This window comes from Phycodurus eques, chromosome 1 (assembly GCF_024500275.1).
Source record: "Phycodurus eques isolate BA_2022a chromosome 1, UOR_Pequ_1.1, whole genome shotgun sequence".
In the NCBI taxonomy this organism is placed as follows: Eukaryota; Metazoa; Chordata; class Actinopteri; order Syngnathiformes; family Syngnathidae; genus Phycodurus; species Phycodurus eques.
The window spans coordinates 24,393,497-24,413,381 of record NC_084525.1 but is presented as its reverse complement, the minus strand read 5'-3'; the positions used below and the strand labels follow the sequence as shown (position 1 = coordinate 24,413,381).

Below are 19,885 nucleotides of genomic sequence, written 5' to 3'. Positions count from 1 at the left end.
ACCTTTTATTGTTATTTTCAATTTAAAGAAGTAACCAGTTATGTAGTTCGATGGATAAATAATCCAAATGAATATTTTTTTCATTTGAATGAAAAAACAAAAAAAAGGGCTAAATGAATGGAACACATATTCTAGCACTTGTTTTAAAGCATTTTATTTGCATACAGAGTATACCATTGAAGACATATGGAGGATATAATACAAAAATAGTATACAACTTAAACAAATCAACAACTTTGCATCAAAACATGCAAGGGAGATAACAGAAGATAAAAAACAAAAATGAAACAAAGGAAGATTAAATAAAAGAAAAATATATATAACTAAACAAATATGTTGTAAAGTTAAAAATATTATAGGATTTTAAGTATTTTGGTTCGTACAGTTAGATATGGAGGAGAAATAGTTTTTATACATGCTAAAAGCTCCAAGGAGTTTGCTTTCTTGTACATAAATTTAGGTTTATGCATATAGAATTCAATTAAAATAAATAAGCTGATTGTGTATATAAAATTCTGAGCTGGCAGTCTTTTCATATCCAATAATACCAAGTAACGCATTCTTCCGAAGTCAGACCAGCGTTGTAAAAAAGGTTGACCTATATTTATATTCAATAACCTTTGCTGCTCGGTAGGTCTGATTTTATGTTGTCATAAAGAAGATGTGTGGGCTTTGGCGCTCTCTGCTGGCCATGAGACGCAGATGCAGTCCCTAACGCTCATTGGCGCTACCCAAATGTCAACGCCCTATGTGACGTAATAAAAACGCGACGTGCGAGTGACCCATTAAAAATGTGCATTAAGTTCCAAGTAGAAGTGTCTTAAATCCATCCATCCATTTTCTTCACCGCTTATCCTCACTAGGGTCACGGGCTGCTAGAGCCTATCCCAGATATCTACGGGCGAGAGGCGGGGTACACCCTGAACCGGTTGTCTTAAATCAAAATTATACAATTGTACGTACGCAACAGTAATTGTCACGCGTATCCCCGCCCCTTTCACGTATGTAACCAATCACGTGGCGGCCTCGCTGTGCGCTAGCATTTTCACCGGAAGTAGAAAGTGTTGGCCGCGGTACAAGCTAAAACCTGCCAAAGATCAACACTTGAACACATTTATTACAATCCCATATTACACTTATTATTAGCGTGTGTTAGTGTTTCGTCTACAGGTGAGTGTCAGAGATTCTTCATTATTTGTTTTATTCTACTACCGTATTCCTATGGAACAAGCTTTTGTGTTTTTATCCGCACGCTCCTCCAGTAAGTAGATGGCGCCTGTTTTATACGGCACATCACCTATATTTTTGGAAAACCTGTTCTTAGTCGTGGACAACATTATTAACATTTTATTACAGCGATGGAACGAGATGGACTGAGTGAACCTCCTTAGCGATAGGCTATGCTCGGCACTGTTGCCTTCATTGACTTGATTTTGGAATCAAAGAACACAAATGTTTCAACTTGTTTGATAAGTAGCTATAGCTTAATGGTCCATATTTCACTAACAAGTTGATTTTGTATTTTTTTGCTCAAGAAAATGAAACGGGCAGTCATTTCCAATAATATCAATCCGTTTTGGAGCTATTGGTACGTATGTTACTAAAATTTAAAAATGTTCAGCCCTAGGTTGTAACAATCGGATAAGGATCAAGGATTTTATGTCACTGTATGTAGCCAATCGGACCATATTTACTCGTCTAGAAATCAATGTAAATCAATAGAAAATGTGTGACTGAAACGTTGTCTCTTTAGTAGAAAATGCCCGGGTGTTTCTTATAAATTGAGATGAAAATGTGATCTTAAACAGGCCATTTTCATATTTTTCAATGGTGGCATTCGCTCCAGCCATCTCATTTTCCGGGCCAAACCGAGAGCAAGCACATCGTCAGATTCACTTCAAACATCATAGAAAAGAAGTTCATCACGTCCGTGCAGTTTTGAATCGTGTCCGAATCCTATGAACGTATGATTTTGGACGCCGAAATCAAGGAACATTTTCATCTTTGTCAGAACCACAGAAAATATCCTCTGAAGTAAAAAATAAATAAATGCCCCCCGCCCCCAGTCAGTGTGGTTAGCAAAGCCAATCAGGTATCACTTGTTAATAGCTAATATTATTTTTTTTTACAATGTAGTGTATACGTCTGCACACTGGCCGTGGTTTCTGCTTGCGTCACAACAACGGGTTTCGTCCATTTTATTTCACTGACAAAAGTCTTTCGGTCCAAGACCAAAAATGCACATTTGGCCCAGTTTCGGACGAAATATTTCGGTAGCTGAAATTTTGGTGCATCAGTATTGAGAACAAGCTTACACTGAGTTTCGAATAAGTTTAGATTGGAGTGTGACTGAGTGTCAGTGATCTGATTGATTTTAGATCAGGTGTGCACTGTTTACATAGTGTTTGGATGGCATTTCAAGGGACCTTTGATCCGGTTTGGAATGTGTTAAAATCAGGTTTAGAATCAGTTTAAGATAAGTTAAGACCAGGTTTTTGACTGAGTTTAAATTTTCAAATGAGTTTTCATCGAGTTTAGACTGAGTAAATTATTTTAGATCATGTTTACACTGCGTTTAAATCATGTTTAGACGGCATTTCAAATAAGATTTGATCCGGTTTGGATTGTGTGAAGAGCAGGTTCAGACTTGGTTTCAAAATGATTTTAGATCAGGTTTACACTGCATTTGGATCGGATTTGGACGGCGTTTCAAATAAGTTTGGGTCAGATTTATACTGAGTGATGATTTATTTTATTATTATTTGTTTTAAATAGGTTTATACTGAGAGTAGATCAGGTTTAAACAAGCACATTGACATGATGACTGTGCAAAGATAAAGATGTACTGTTTGTGTGTGTGTCACAGTGATGAGTCTCCAGTGGACTGCCGTGGCCACTTTCTTGTACGTGGAGGTCTTCTTGGTGCTGCTCCTCTGCATTCCTTTCATTTCAGCTAAAAGGTTTGTGCTTAAACATTCTGATTAGGGTGTGTGAATGGAATGTTCTATAGCATTCTTGTTTTAACTTGACAGTGTGAAGGCAGTTGGAGTCTTGTGAACTGCTATCTTTCAGATGCTTACATTGCAACTAGGTGGAGCCAGAGATTATGATGCGATTGACTCTGTTCATGATAAGAATCAGTCAGGTTATGATGAGTCACCCGATTGTGTTATAACTCCAATTATGATACAATTTACACCAATAACAACGCGATTCACACAAGTCATGATGTGATTCACCTCAATTAATGAGTCACTCCAATCACAATACTTTTTCCTATGATTACGGTATTTTTCACTACGATTCTGATACGGTTCACTGCAATTACAATATGAGTCAATGTGATTGCAATGCGGTTTACTGTTATATGCTACGCAGTTTTGCCCGTACACAGGCTTTTTGGGGCGGGGGGAGTCTCCAGTGATGTGTCGGTCGGGTCGCAAACAAAACTGCTCTTAATGATTCTTTGAAATAAATGATAGGCGCGCCTCAGCCCCTTCTCTCTCACACTGCGGAGCTGAGAGCAGGGTCACAAACAGTGCTGCAGGTGTACTGTGCATGCATGTGATTGATCATTGCACTGGGTAGAGGAGGGGAGGCAATTACCCACAATTACACAACACGGCCACGGATAGTTGAGAGACGAGTACAAGGATAGACGCACAAAAGAATATGAGGAATACTCTAGGTAAGAAAATGAGTGACAGTGCGAAAGAAGCAAAATATGGACACGTTTCCATTTCATTGACAATTCAAAGGCAGAGTGTAGAGTCTCCAAGAGAAATATCTGCTGGCTCCACAAATAACCTACACAGCCATATGAGGACTGTTCACCCATCAGTGCAGTTGGAAGAAAAAAGACCCATATACATAAATTAATGTGCCAATATTTCTGCTGTAGCTGTTGCTGGAGACTGTAATAAGATAATTGCAATCACTGCGTTTATAGTACGATTCTCTAATCTTAGAATTCACTACTATTATGATACAATTAACTCTGATGGCGATACGATTCACTCTAATTATGATTCACTACAATAGCTATATGAGTCAGCGTATGGTTCATTCATTCATTCATCTTCCGTTCCGTTTATCCTCACTAGGGTCGCGGGCGTGCTGGAGCTTATCCCAGCTATCTTCGGGCGAGAGGCGGGATACACCCTGAACTGGTCGCCAGCCAATCGCAGGGCACATAGAAACAAACAACCATTCGCACTCACATTCACACCTACGGGCAATTTAGAGTCTTCCATCAACCTACCATGCATGTTTTTGGGATGTGGAAGGAAACCGGAGTGCCCGGAGAAAACCCACGCAGGCACGGGAGAACATACAAACGCCACACAGGCGGAGCCGGGATTTGAACCCAGGTCCTCAGAACTGTGAGGCAGATGTGCTAACCAGTCGTTCACCGTGCCGCCCAGAGTATGGTTCACTGCGATTATATGATTCACGACGATTATAATACAATTCACTGCAATAAGATTCACTCAGATTACGATATGATGCTCTCATTACAATTCGCTGCATTACGATATGATTCATTGCGATTATGTTAAAATTCCCTCTTAATTGCAATTTACTGCATTTTAGCCTTGTCACGTGTCTTGTGACGTAGTATTGTAAGTATCTGATGGCCAGTAAAGTATTTTTTTTTTTTTTTTTTAATATATATAAATCGGTGCAAAAACATGTCAGCGGTGTGAGACAGACAACACGAAATCCATTTGCAATCTGTGCAAAACTGAAGTACCTCATGGGGGATCGTCATCTAAATGCTTCAACACAACACGTTTGATCAGGCACCTGAATAATGTGCACGAGGAGCATCCTGTGTTCAAGCAACGCAGCATGGAAAATGAAAAGCTAACGACCAAACAGACACTGGACAACACTCGTCCATAAGCCGGGACAGTGAGAAAGTTAGAGTTGGCATGTCATTGACAGTATGTATTAGTGTAATTTAATTACAATAAAGTAATTTAATTACAGTAAGTTCGCACCCATTAGTTCTGTCTCAAGTGATGTTGGTTTGAACTTTAAATTTGTCAGTGGCCAATCCTTGAATGGCCCCCCTAGAGGTCATTGATGTTTTACCTTTTGTCTAAAATGCTACAGAATACTTTTGAAGATACTCAGGATACAGTACTCAATCAGGTCAACTTTACAGGTATTTCCGTTTTAGATGTTCAAATAAACGGAGGTTCAGACCCTGAATTTTTAACGATGGCGTAAAATTCAATTTACAGGCACTTTTATCAATGTATATTCGAAGTACAGTAAGCAATTTTTTTTTATATTTGCTTAATAAACTGTTATTAACTTGGCATAGAAATCTAATCTGAAAAAGAGAAACTGATATCATTTTCGGATTCAGCAATGCAAAATTGTCCTAAATCAGTTGAAAAAACTGACAACTTAGAAACGATTTTTTTTTGTAACCCAGTGTTATGATACAACTCGGTCCGTTTACGATACAATTAACTGATTACGATTCACTCCTACTACGATGCAATTCGCTCCAATAACGATGCAATTCACTATGATGATATGCATCACTCTGATTGCGATTACGACTCACTTCTATTACGATACGAGTGACTCAGGTTACAATATGATTCACTCCAATTATGACATGATTCACTCCGATTGTGATACGATGCAATTCACCCAGGACCTGTTCATAGCCTCTTCGCTAATGTGTGTGTGTTGGTCCAGGTGGAACAGCGTATTTAGGTCTCGGCTGGTCCAAACCATTACCTTATATGGCAACACTTACTTCATGGTGGCCATGGCCATCCTTGTCTTCCTGCTCATTGGTGAGTGTCTGCGCATGTGGATGTGTGCTTGTATTTGTTTGTATATACTGTATGAGAAGTAGTAAGTGGAGTGAGTTGGTTGTGTCCAATGAAGTCATGCCACGGTGTGTGTTCTGTTCTGTTGTGCAGATGCGTTCCGTGAGGTGAGGAAGTACAGCGTGACAGAGAAGGTGGATTTGACCAACAATCCCACTGCCATTGAACACATTCACATGAAACTGTTCAGAGCGCAGAGGAATCTCTACATTGCCGGATTTGCACTCCTGCTTTGTCTGTGAGAACACACGCACATGAACACATGTAGTCCGTCTTGTCTCTCCCGCATTATCTCATCAGTGTCAATGTAACTCAGTCCAAATCTAATCCAAACTCATCTTAAACACAGTCCAAAATTGACCTGAACGCAGTCTAAACCAAATCTTAACTCTGTCTCAACCAGATCTAAGCGCATTCATAACCTGATCTAAACTCATTTGAAACTCAGTCTAACCCTGTTCAAAAAAGTTTTAAAACGTGATGGAAACTCATTTGAAATGCAGTCTAAACTCGGTCTAAACTGTATCTAAACCAGATTTTAACTCTGGCTAAACCAGATAAAAACTCATTCTAGAGTAGAACTCTAGTCTAAATGCAGTCTGAACCAGAAACTCATTTGAAATTACTCAAATTATTTCTTTGCAAATATTATACACTAACTCATACTGTATGTCATGTGCACATAGATTTCTCTCACTCACACACACACATAGACACACACTTTATTCAACCCCAATTTAACATAGCATGAATAAGTGAAAATAGACAAGGTGGTAATTTTAGCGTATCTTCTGATGAAATATTAGATTTTCAGACAGATTTTGGCCCACCCGCATTTTGGTCACGTCTCAGCTTTTCAGAGGCAATGACATTTCCTCATTGAACTGCAGTGGAACCTCGATATAACAGACCCCGATATAACGGATATCTGATCAAATGGACCGTCAGGACTGAACAATGTGTCTAAATAACAGTTTCCAGTTGTCACTTAAACTGCCTTTGAGTTCCAGTAGTTCCAGATTTGGCCACTCTTGTTTACTAGTGCTGTGGTGGAAAGAATGGAACAGACCTATTTCCGCCTCACAGATATACCATATAAGTAGATCGAACCATAAAAACGTGCCTCCCATGCCTGCGTGGAGGCCATGTTGAATGTGGCACATTGCCAGGCTATGCATTGACGGGGTGGCCATGTTGATGATGGTTCTATTGTCTCATGTCGCATAGAGTGCTGCGCAGAGAGCGAGCGGTATGGCGGTGGTGTTACCTTTTAGAGGAATACAAAACACATGTCTCTGGAGTCTGGAACATGCTGTTTTTGGTACAGGAACCTTTTTTTGTTCATGTTTTTTTTTTTTTTTTTTTTTTTTTTTTTTTTTTTGCTGCATGCTGACACACCTGCGGGACGGTTCAGCCAGTCGCGTCTCAAAAGCAGTCAGTACTTCTCCCCCGGTAGACGAGGTGGGAGAAAAGCTTATAAACTGTCCAAAAATACATTGAGGGAAAAACAAAATTGTGTGCTGGTGTTCACGTCGCAAGTATAATGTATTTTACAAATAGCAATATATATTGCAGGGTTACAAAAAAAATCCCAATATCAAGCAGCTCTAATTTAGACCCCATAAGTTCTTTAAAAAGAATCAACACATCAAACAGAACCAGCACGTGTTAGTGTACTAAAATGAGCATCCAACAGGGGGCAACACACACAAACATATAAAATGCACTGTAATAGACAGTGACTGGTGGACTTCCAAATTAGTTAGCGGAAAGTGTCGGCAGCTGATCAGATATTTCCGGACTGTCTATATGACCCGCGGCCTTATTTGGATGCCCTGAGTCACTTCCTCCCTACTCTTCTCGTCTCCTCAATAAACGGAACCCGGAACGCACTGCCCTAGTTGTTTGTCCTTTCACTGCCTATTACTTTACAAGAACGACATAAGGTTTGGTCACGTAGCTCTTACATCATCAAGCAACACGCTTCAATGCCACGAGCTCTCTGTGTGTGTGTTCCTAAATATAAATTAATGACACTCACAAATTGCAATGCAATGTGTTATTGCCTTAAATGTGCCTTATTTCAACTGCAGTATAAAGCTGATCTAAAGTCATCTGACGTAGTCTAACTTTGATTTAAACTTATTTGAAACACTGTCATCTAAGGTCAGTCCAAATGATTTAAACACATTTAAGAGTCTAAAGCTGATCTAAACTCCTTTAAAATGCAGTCCAAATCTGACCTAAACTTTTTAAATGCAATCTAAACATAATTTCTACAGATATAATAGGTCCCTTGCAGAGGTCACTGCTCGGGCCCTAATGATCTAAACTCATTTGAAATTAGGTCTTAAGCTTAACTCATGTAAATGCAGTCTAAACCTGATCTCAACTTTTGAAATGCGGTGTAAAACTGATCTAAACTCATTTGAAACTGTCTAAAACCGATCTAAACCCACGTGAAAGTCAGTCTAAAGCCGATTTAAACTCATTTAAAACGCAGTCTAAACAGCTAAGGTCAGTCCAAACCTGTTATAAACTTATTTGAAGCTAAGTCTAAAGCTGATCTGTTTCCCTGCAGATCTGATCTCATTTAAAATGTAGACTAAACCTGATCTAAACTAGGGCTGTCATAGTTATTATATGGACTTATCACTCGACAAATACAATGGACACAATAGTTGTTGTTGTTTTTTTTAACTCTATAAATTGTCATTGTTGTGGTGACGCAGCTCACGCAGCAAGCGCACGAGTTGGATGGCTCCACTGTCAAGTGCCCTGCTACTAGCGGCTAGGCTTATCTATTAGCTGTAGTGGGCTCATAGACCTCTGGCAGACTGGCCTTGGCTCCATCCGTTACTTCACAGCCTTGCTCCATGCGCCACACGTTGCTCCACACAACAGAGACACTTAAAGGTAATTGAGCTGTTTATTCCGTTCGCTAGCCCACGAACTAGCAAATTTAACAGGTCCCTTGACCGCGGTAACGTGATTTAAAACATTAGCGCCTTGCTCTGAGTTGCTGTGTGCGTTATTACCCACATAACACACACACACACACATGGGAAAGTTAACTATTAGCCATAAGCGCAGCAGCATACACTATTCAACTCTGTTTCTTATATATATTTTTTTATCTAAGGTATTTGTTGTTCATTTCAATGCCAGTGTTCAGTATTCTTTGGAATTAATATTGAATTGTTCTTAAAAAGGATGTACTTCAATTATTGTGCGCTAATATCGTTATATAGGTGGCATAAAAAAAAAAAATATACTATTGTTTATCTTGATAGTTTTTGGGAAAATATATCGTCCCAAAAAATCACGGCAGCCCTTATCTAAATTTTGAATTGTAGTCAATCTAAACTAATTTGAAACGCTGTGAAAACCTGATCTAAACTGTCTCATCTTGATCTAATCTCAGTGTAAACTAGACCAGTGATTCTCAACCAGTGTGCCGGGGCACATTAGTGTGCCGTGAGCGCTCTTCAGGTGTGCCGTGGGAAATTATAAAATTTTACGTAATTTCTCTAAAAATGATTTATTTACAAGAAATAATGTATCTTTGGTCATCTATTTATGCCAGTGAGGCATCGTGACAGACAGAACAAATATTTCTCTTCTCTTAGATGGCAAGAAGTACAACCCCTATTCCAATGAAGTTGGGAAGTTGTGTTAAACATAAATAAAAACAGAATACAATGATTTCAAAATCATGTTCAACCTATATTTAATTGAATACACTACAAAGACAAGATATTTAATGTTCAAACTGACAAACTTTATTGTTTTTAGCAAATAATCATTAACTTAGAATTTTATGGCTGCAACATGTTCCAAAAAAGCTGGGACAGGGTCATGTTTATCATTGTATTACATCACGTATTCTTTAAAAACATTCAATAAACGTTTGGGAACTGAGGACACTAATTGTTGAAGCTTTGTAGGTGGAATTCTTTCCCATTCTTGCTCGATGTACAGCTTCAGCTGGGGTCTCCGTTGTCGTATTTTACGCTTCATAATGCGCTACACATTTTCAAAGGGAGACACCCCAAAATTATGTTAAATTGACAGTCACTAAATTAATATGCTGAAAAACAGCTAATTTATTAGGTTGTCATCATTAAAATAATACAAACACGGTGGGTGGTCCCACATCCTTGCAAGCCTCGTGGAAATGATCATCTATGGAGAGGCAAACGTTTTGATTCATGAATTTATAAGTACCAGGCCGATTGTTCTGGTATTTTTCAGATGTGTAAGTAAGGCATAAATATGGATGTACTCATAAATTTTAGTGAAGATCGGCAGCAGTTTTTGTATACAAAGCGACATAACTGCTTTTGGCTAGGAGATCGATGCCCTCGTCATCTGATGTTATGACAGCCAGCCAAAGTCCGCATCTGGCACACATTGTCACCTACAGAAACGCTTTGCGATCGATAGGGACTTTAATGGGACCTATTAGAAGCATTTGTGGTTTAATAAATAAAAATTGAACCGACGAAAGCCATGTATATATGCGGGAATGAATATCCAAAGCACTTCCTCGTGTGGGATGCTCGAAGTTACTGACGTGGAAAAGTGTCGATAAAATCATCGGGCCTTTTCAGATATTTTCAGAGGTGCGTGTGGGCATATATAGGGAGGCATTTGTGATGCAATCAATACAAAATTAAGATGACATGCAGAAATTAATCTGCAAAAAATATTTCATGTGGCTTGATGTGGCTATATCTTCTTTCCTCAAGGAGGCACTTCAACGGTCTATTTTTTTTTTAATAAACAATATGCCTTCCGGCAGCACGGTGGCCGACTGGTTAGAGCGTCAGCCTCACAGTTCTGAGGACACGGGTTCAATCCCCGGCCCCGCCTGTGTGGAGTTTGCATGTTCTCCCCGTGCCTGCGTGGGTTTTCTCCGGGCACTCCGGTTTCCTCCCACATCCCAAAAACATGCATTAATTGGAGACTAAATTTCCCGTAGGCATGACTGTGAGTGCGAATGGATGTTTGTTTCTATGGGCCCTGCGATTGGCTGGAAACCAGTTCAGGGTGTACCCCGTCTCCTGCCCGATGACAGCTGGGATAGGCTCCAGCACGCCAACATATTTCACAATGACTATTTTCACTCTTTATTTTATTTAAAAAAAAAAAAAAAAAAAAACATCCAGACTTTCAATATAGGCAACAATTAGACCGCAGAGTACATGTAAGTTCTATGAGGAAATGTCCTGCTCTACATCTACATGTCATCTACATGTCAGGCTGTGGCAGGTTGATGTGTCCAAAATGTGGGTGGGCCAAAATCTGGCTGAAAATCAAATATTGTATCAGAAAGCAAGCCTAAAATTACTACTGATTCAATTTTAAAGGCGAGAGCTATGGAATAAGTGCCAATGTTCTCACCATTAACTAGTTGCTTTAAAAGAGAACAGGATGTGATTCTAAGTTTGTGTGTGTGTGTTTGTTTGTGTGGGTGCATGCGTGCGTGCACGCAGGTTGCTGCGTCGTCTGGCCACTCTCCTTTCCCAGCAGGCCTCCCTGATGGCATCCAACGAGGCCTTCAAGAAGCAGGCAGAGGGCGCCAGCAACGCCGCCAAAAGCTTCATTGATGAAAACCAAGTACTGCAAGACGTGAGTGAGGCGGGCCAATAAGATGAGAATGGGTGAAAGGTAGAGGGGGGGTGGATGTCTGCTGTCAGATCAGATGAGAAGGGAAACCCCTGCAGGACAATTTTGATTGTTTATAGTGGGGCCTTAAAATAAAATCCCAGACTTTTTGAACAAAATCCCATTTCCGATTTGAATCGATTTCCTCCTCCCCTTGCTTATAGAAAAAAATCAACTAGGAATTTGGCTTGAATGGGGTGAATGTTGAAGTTGCAGTGTTTGAATCGCTCAAAATATTTGGAAAATGGAGGTGAATAGAGCTGCACAATTAATCAAATTTTAATCGTGGTCATGGTTTTGGCTGCCACGATTAAATTAGTCTGATTTTTATATTTAAAATAAGGGCAGTGCTGCATTTGAAGCACCCTCTCAACCTAGGCAGCCAACCACGCATGGTGTTATGGCTTCACTAAGCTGCCTAAATAACAAGCAAGTGGTGTCCAGCGCACCCTGCAAGTGGGAGCTCAGTCACTCTCCGAATAGGAGAGTGAGTCATACCGAGAGAATAGAGTACAGCAAACATTGCAGATGGTGAGGAGTTAGTCCCTTAAAAAGGGATCAACATCAGTTTTCTGGACGTTTTCATTCAAGGCAACTGACGTTAAACAATAAGTCATATATAACGAGTGTAGCGGAGTTGTCTGCCCCGCAAGGTAATGCAACTAATTCGTTCAGCTGTCACGAAAAGAAAAACGGCAAAACACTGGACAACAAACATGATCCCTTCATGTAATTATTTCTCCAAAGTAGCATTAACTATATATGAAAAATGACTGCAGTCTGGCCAGCCTGTAGTCGAAAGTCTAAGCAAGCCAGCCGCCACAATGATTGTCCATACTATGCATTGCAATTACCTGCCAGCGACATGCTGCGAAGGCAAATTTCAAAATAAAAGCCTAAAATGGCATGAATGTCCAATGTATTCATATGTGAGGCTTTTATTTTGAAGTTGGTTCTCAGAGCGCGTTGCCAGCGTGTTACCGTAATGCCTAGTATGAACAGTTGTTGGGGCGGCTGGCTTGACTTGGTCTTTTTTTACTGGAGGCCGGCTTGACCGCAGTGAAAAACGCCAGAAGTAAATAAAGAGGTTAAACACAACGGTCGAGTTCTTTGCAGTTTGTGACCACAACTGACCTATGGTCAAGTGTAACAATGGAGCTATGCCTGTCCTTGACAATTCACTATATTGATAGAGATTTTCAAATGAAAAGTCAATACTTGCAGCCTAAAAAGTGCTTTTTATGCATAAATTTTTCATTTGTGCGTTTCTTATTTCTCGTTTTCATTCTCATCTCTTTCATTTTGGTCTTTTGTCTGATTTTTCTTTTATTTTTATTTTTATTTCCTCTTTCAATTCTGTCTTACTTTTCTATCTTGTCTTTCCTTTCTCTATTTTTCTTTCATGCGCCCTTTTCAGTCATTTCTTATTTTTCTCTCGCTCAATCTTATTTTTGACTCTCGTTCTGTTTTCTTTTCTCTTTAATTTCTGTCGTGCTGAAAGAATTCACACAGTTACCCGTTAACTCCTCCCGAAACAATTGTGCAGAGTGAATGAAAAAAGCGAGCTTGGCCAACTGGCTGCGTCGGGGCGCCGGGTAGAGTCCCAAGGTTGTCGTCCGTGTGTGAAAGGGAGACGATGACGCCTCGGCAGCTGTTTGACTCCATAGCTGCTCAGCTGCTCTCATCACTCACTGTTGCCTTCACTGACCCTTTTTTTCAGTTAGGACACTTTTTTTCAGTTAGGACACTTTAACGATGACGACGACGACACTTTCTTCATCTCTGTGGCATCACAGAGTGCTTGGGTGGATCCTAACTGACGTGCATGTGTGTGGATGTAAGTGTGTTAACTGCGAAAGCATAATTGGTGAAATTAAATAGCAAAAAGAAGAGAGAGAAAGCGCTGACCTCATCATGTGACAGTAACATGTTGGAGGCCATTTGGTTTGTACACCTGTTGCTCTGGAGGGGGGCTGCAGTCTTCCACACCCTCTTTCCAACACGTGACGACGACACATCATCTTCTCACAGAAACTCCGAGAAGCCGGCGTGGAGGTGCCAGAGGTGGGGAAAAAAGGAGGCGGAGTCCGGGAAGAGAACAGGACTCTGAAGGAGGAAGTGAAGACCTTGAAGGACGAACTGGACGCCACCAAGAAAGGTGAGGAGGCAGCGGAGGAGGCCAGGAGGAACACTCTCAGATTTATTCAAATTCAAATTCAACATAACAGATGTAAGAGTATCTTTGATTCTACATTGATAGCACTGCACCACTACAACTAGGTTACCCATCTACAGTGGGGCAAAAAAGTATTTAGTCAGCCACCAATTGTCTAAGTTCTCCCACTTAAAAAGATGAGAGGCCTGTAATTTTCATCATAGGTATACCTCACCTATGAGAGACAAAATGAGGGGGGAAAACATTCAGAAAATCACAGTCTGATTTTTCAAGAATTTATTAGCAAATTATGGTGGAAACTAAGTATTTGATCAATAACAAAAGTTCATCTCAATACTTTGTTATATACCTACCCTTTTTTGGCAATGACAGAGGTCAGATGTTTTCTGTAAGTCTTCACAAGGTTTTCACACACTGTATTTTGGCCCATTCCTGCATGGAGATCTCCTCGAGAGCAGTAATGTTTCGGGGCTGTCGCTGGGCAACACAGACTTTCAACTTCAAAGATTTTCTATGGGGTTGAGCTCTGGAGACTGGCTAAGCCACTCCAGGACCTTGAAATGCTTCTTACGAAGCCACTCCTTCATGCAGTGTGTTTGGGATCATTGTTATGCTGAAAGACCCAGCCACGTTTCATCTTCAATGCCCTTGCTGATGGAAGGAGGTTTTCACTCAAAATGGCCCCATTCATTCACGTCTGGGAATGCATGATTTGAGTCCCTGGTGGCGGCGTAGTGTGTTACTGATGGTAGCCTTTGTTACTTTGATCCCAGCTCTCTGCAGGTCATTCACTAGGTCCCCCCCATGTGGTTCTGGGATTTTTGCTCACCGTTCTTGTGATCGTTTTGACCCCATGGGGTGAGATCTTGCATGGAGCCCCAGATCGAGGGTGATTATCAGTGATCTTGTATGTCTTCCATTTTCTAATAATTGCTCCCACAGTTGATTTCGTCACACCAAGCTGCTTACCAATGGCAGATTCAGTCTTCCCAGTCTGGTGCAGGTTTACAATTTTGTTTCTGGTGTCCTTTGACAGGTCTTGGCCATAGTGGATTTTGGAGTGTGACTGTTTGAGGTTGTGGACAGGTGTCTTTTATACTGTTCTAACAGGTGCCATTAATACAGGTAACGAGTGGAGGACAAAGGAGCCTCTTAAGAAGGTACAGGTCTGTGAGAGCCAAAAGTCTTGCTTGTTTGTAGGTGACCAAATACTTATTTTCCACCATAATTTGCTAATAAATTCTCTAGAAATCCGACAAAGTGATTGTCAGGAATTTTTTTTTTTTTCTTCCCCTCTCATTTTGTCTCTCATAGTTGAGGTACACCTACGATGGAAATTACAGGCCTCACTCATCTTTTTAAGTGGGAGAACTTGCACAATTGGTGGCTGACTAAATGTTTTTGCCCGACTGTACAATTGAATTCCACCAACAGGCCTTCTTAGGGTTGATGTTGTTTAGCAAGAGGTGCTCAAAATCCAAACATCAGGCAGCCCTGCAACCAACCATACTCAAAAGTTAACTAGGGGTGGTTTGAAGCTGTCTGCCAGTAAGGTTGACGGGATATTTTATACTACGCGTTTCCAGATGCCGGTCGCTGGTTGCATGTTTGCGCAGTCCATCTTTGTTCAGTGACGAACCGCTGACTGTGTTCATGAAATTGGTGCTAAAGTTTCGTAAGCAGCGTAACGGCAATTCACGTTTCCTACAGAGAAAGCAATGTACTTCCCGCACCAATCATAGCACAACCACTTTGTTTTGGGAACAAATTCTTGGATCCAGCCTTGCACCGTAACCAGTTTGATGCAGGTGGAAGCCGTTTTGAAAATCAACCTCGGCAGTGCTGATCGAGGTGCCGTGATTTGTCAGCGCGGGAGATTTTGTGCAAAGGACTCATTTGACCTTTGGGCAGGTGCAAGATGATCGTCACTTTTCCAACATGTGCCCCCTTTAATGACTTTGTGCGTGTGTGTGTTCGCAGCTCTCCGTAAGAGCGACGGAGATGTTTCCGCTATGAAGAAACAAGCCGCAAACCTGACGCAGGAATATGACAGACTCCTGGACGAGCACAGCAAACTACTGGTGCACTTTCTTTTTGCTTTCCTCCTTTTCTTTTCTCTCTATCCCTATCCACTATTTGGTTATAGTAAGTTGGCCATTTTATAGTGCTGTTCGAATGTGAAGTGGAAGTGGAGATAGTTTGTGCCCTCAATGGATCTTGAAATGTAGTGGGCAACCGACGGCCACTGGAAGAGCAACATATTTCCATGATGCATTGCGTCCATGCAGAAAATTATTAGGGTTAACAAATGGCAGAGTAGTGTTTCAGTCCCGTCTCTCTTTCCCTTCCTTTCTTTTTTCTTTCTATTTTCTTGCTGTCTTCCCACTCTTTCCTCTCTTGTGCTCTTCGCTCCTTTGACTTTTTCCTTCTTTTGTCTTGTCCACTTTCTTTTTCCTCTCATTCTTCTTTCTTTTCCTCTTTATTTTCTCTTGCTTTTCTGTTTTACCCCTTCTTTCCCTTTTTCCATTCCTTTTTTATTTTGTTCTCGTTCCACTTGTTTCCTTCCCTTTCTTTCGTCACTGCTCTTTGCTAATTTTCTCGCTGTCTCTCTTCTTGTTTCCCTTTCTTCTCCCTCTTCCTTCTTTCTTTCCTTTTCCCCCTTTCTTTCCTCATTTTTTCTTAATCTTTTTCTCTTGCCACTCTTCATTTTCTTCTTTCTTTGCACTTATTTTGTCTTCTCACTTACTATTTCTACTCTTCATTTTCTTTCTATTCTTTTTCACTCCTTGCTTTCTCTTCTCTTTCCACTCTTTCTCCCTCTTTCGTTACTCGTCTCCCTCCCTTTCTTTCTTCACGCTATTCTGTATTTTTTACTTCTTTCCACTCTTTTCTGTCCCCTTGTATATGTACTTCTTTCTTTCTCTCCTTTTAATTTCTCTTTCCACTTTTTTTTCTCTTTCCTCTCTTCTCTCCCTTTCGATTCTCCTTTTTTCTTCTCTCCCTTTTTTTCTTTAACATCTTTCTTCCCTCTTCTTCTGCTCTCGCTTTCTACTTATTTTTTTCCGTCTCCCTTTCTCTCTTTACGCTCTTCTCTTTCTTCTTTTTCCACTCTTCTTTCTTTTTTGTCCCACTCTTTTCTCCTCCCTTTTTTCTCATCTTTTTCCTTTCTCCTGTCTGTCCACTCTTTTCTCTCCCTGTCTTTCTTGACTTTCTATTCATTCTTTCTCGCTTTTTTTGTTTCTTGATGAAGGAATTCACAGCCGTATTTACCCGTTAACTTGTTCACTCACACATGCACAGTTTGTCACTTCCTGTCTGATTGTCTTGTTCCCACCAACCTGCAGGAGACACTCATGTTTTTCTTTTTTCGTTTACAGGCCAGCGGTGACAAGAAGTCTGACTGAGGAGGATGAAAATAGATGCTCTCGATCATCATCGCGGTGGTGGGCCTGCTCCGTGGTGTGATGTCACTTCCTTTTGGAGCCTTAAAGCACCTTGTTGTTTGTTTAGTTTGTTTTGTCTTCGATCCCTTCAAAATAAGAACTCATATTCCCGTTGTTGAGGGTCCCCAAAAAACATGGGGTGTGCGAGAAAAGGAGCGTAATCCGAGCGGCACAACGACTTGACACTTGCTTGAACCTCTGCTCTCGCGTAGCATGACTTGTTAGGCACACTCGCGAATGTAACGCTTTTGTGTGTGTGACTTGTTTGTCACATTGTCATGGAAACTGCAAACACAACCTATGTGTCACCTCCAATACACAACTTTAACAAACTTGTGTAAGTGTGTCAATGTGTGTTCAACATGCACATGCTGGATGGAAAAGGCTTGGGGGTGTTGAAAGGCAGCTGTTGGCCTGCTTTTAGAAATGACTTTTTTTAGCCCCCCCCCCACTTCAGGATCTTGTTCCTCAAACTGCTGACTTGGACAAGTGACGGGTGAGTTATATTGGGCTCCGTCGTCCACCTTTGTGGTGACATATGCGCCATATTGGGAAAGAAATAGGAACGTTCCCAACTAGTCACAGATCTTCAGAGAGGAGACACACTGATCCCATTTCAACTGAGTGACAGCTCCACGAACTTGTTTACCTTTGTTTGCCAAATCAAACTCGCATCAGTTATGCAACAGTGACATGATGTTTAGGTCATCATTGTTGTTATTATTGTTATCATTATTATTATACAGTAGCCCAGTGGTCAGCACATCTGCCTCGCACTTCTGAGGTTTGGGGTTCCTATTTGTAATTTGAATATTGTCTCCTCCCACATTCCAAAAACATGTGGCCTTCTTTGAATGCTCTAAATTGGTGGTAGGTGTGAATGTGAGTTTGGGAAACTTGTTTGCATGGGCACTGATGTTAACTGGTTTGCAGTTAGTTTGCCTACACAGTGGTGTGAAAAAATGTTTGCCCCCCTACCTGATTTCTTGTTTTTTTTGCATGTTTGTCACACTTAAATGTTTGCCATCAGCACCTTTTGAGGATCTTTTGGTCGACTTGACCTTGTCGAGCAGATCCTATTGAAGTGATTTCTTGATTGAGAACAGGTGTGGCAGTATCAGACCTGGGTATGGCAAGAGAAATTGAACTCTATGATAAACCACAGTTGTGTTTTAACGGGGGGGGGGGCAAACACTTTTCACCCAGAGCTATATAGGTTTGGAATTTAATAATTAAAACCTTCATATAAAAATTGCATTTTGTGTTGACTTGTTGTCTTTGACTAATTTAATTTATTTGATGGGAAACCTTTAAGTGTGACAAACATGCAAATGCCCTGACAACTGGCGACCAATCCAGGGTGTACCATGCCTCTCGCTCACAGTCAGTTGGGATACACTCCAGCTCACCCGCCACTCTAAATAGGACAAGTGCTATAGAAAAAGGATGAATGGATTATTATTGTTCAGCTGTTCAAGGGAGATGGTTATTTGTTTCACAGTAATAAACAAAACAAAAATCAACAGTTGCTATTATCAATAATCTTTTTTAAAAATTATTTGTGTTTTTTTATATTTGTGGTTCACCCTCCTGTTAAGTCGTTGGTCTTGACACATTTTAAAGTAAATAATGTTATGAGTTAAAAAGTAGTATTTAGAGTGTATTAATACAGTCCCCTCCAAAGTTACTGGAACGGCAAGGTCAATTCCTTTGTTTTTGTTGTATACTGAAGACATTTGGGTTTTAGATCAGAAGATGAATGAGACAAAAGTTCAGAATTCCAGCTTTCATTTCATGGTATTTACATCTAGATGCGTTAAACAACTTAGGAAAGAGCACCTTTTGTTTGAAGCCACCCACTTTGCAAGTGAGCAAAAGTATTGGAACATGTAACTGACTGGGTGTTTCTAGTTGCTCAGGTGTTGCCTTTTAGATTGATTGCTGGAAAATCGATCAGCAATCTTGCACAAACATTGGGCATAGCCAATGCAACAGTTTGGAATGTCTTGAAAAAGAAGGAAACTACTGGTGTACTGAGCAACAGCAACAGGGGTGAAGGTATCACAATCCACTGTGAGAAGAAGACTTCTCGAGAGGAAATATACAGGCCATACCACAAGATGCAAACCACTCATCAGCAAAAAGAATCGGAAGGCCAGATTAGATTTTGCAAAGAAGTGCACAGATGATTCACAAACGTTTTGGAACCAAGTTTTATAGACCGATGTGACCAAGATGAATCTGTACCAGAGTGATGGGAAGGCCAAAGTATGGAGAAAGAAAGGATCTGCTTATTATCCAAAACACACAAGCTCATCTGTGAAGCACGGTGGAGGCAATGTCATGGCTTGGGCTTGCATGGCTGCTTCTGGAACGGGCTCATTAGTCTTTATTAATGATGTAACTCATGATGGTAGCATCAGAATAAATTCTTAAGTCTACAAAACCATTTTGTCGAGCAATTTACAGAAAAATGCATCCAAACTAATCTGGAGAAGCTTCATCATGCAACAAGACAGTGACCCAAAACACACTGCCAACACAACAAAGGACTTTGTCAGGGGGGAAAAGTGCAAGGTCTTAGACTGGCCAAGTCAATCACCGGACCTTAACCCAATAGAGCATGCATTGTACCTCCTTAAGAAGAGACTGAAGGGAGAAACCCCCAGAAACAAGCAAGAAATGAAAGAGGCTGCAGTAAAGGCCCGGAAAAGCATTTGAACTGAAGAATGCCAGCAGTC

At 40.7% G+C, this 19,885-nt stretch overlaps 1 protein-coding gene across 1 annotated transcript; it reads left to right on the top strand.

Moving 5' to 3' along the window:
* The first annotated feature begins 1,024 nt into the window (after nt 1–1,024).
* Nucleotides 1,025–18,657, top strand: bcap31 (B cell receptor associated protein 31). Its single transcript, XM_061684406.1, has 8 exons — nt 1,025–1,170; nt 2,867–2,960; nt 5,719–5,819; nt 5,949–6,093; nt 11,354–11,489; nt 13,557–13,683; nt 15,682–15,782; nt 17,079–18,657. The coding sequence occupies exons 2-8, from the start codon at nt 2,869–2,871 to the stop codon at nt 17,103–17,105; spliced, it is 729 nt and encodes a 242-aa protein (XP_061540390.1). The 5' UTR covers nt 1,025–1,170; nt 2,867–2,868; the 3' UTR covers nt 17,106–18,657.
* The last annotated feature ends 1,228 nt before the right edge of the window (nt 18,658–19,885 follow it).

What these genes read in the sequence shown, in the direction of transcription:
- bcap31 (XM_061684406.1), top strand. Translation starts at nt 2,869, where the DNA reads ATGAGTCTCCAGTGGACTGCCGTGGCCACTTTCTTGTACGTGGAGGTC. An exon ending in CCTTGTCTTCCTGCTCATTG is followed by an intron (nt 5,820 to 5,948) that starts GTGAGTGTCTGC and finishes TCTGTTGTGCAG; the next exon opens with ATGCGTTCCGTGAGGTGAGG. An exon ending in AAAACCAAGTACTGCAAGAC is followed by an intron (nt 11,490 to 13,556) that starts GTGAGTGAGGCG and finishes ATCTTCTCACAG; the next exon opens with AAACTCCGAGAAGCCGGCGT.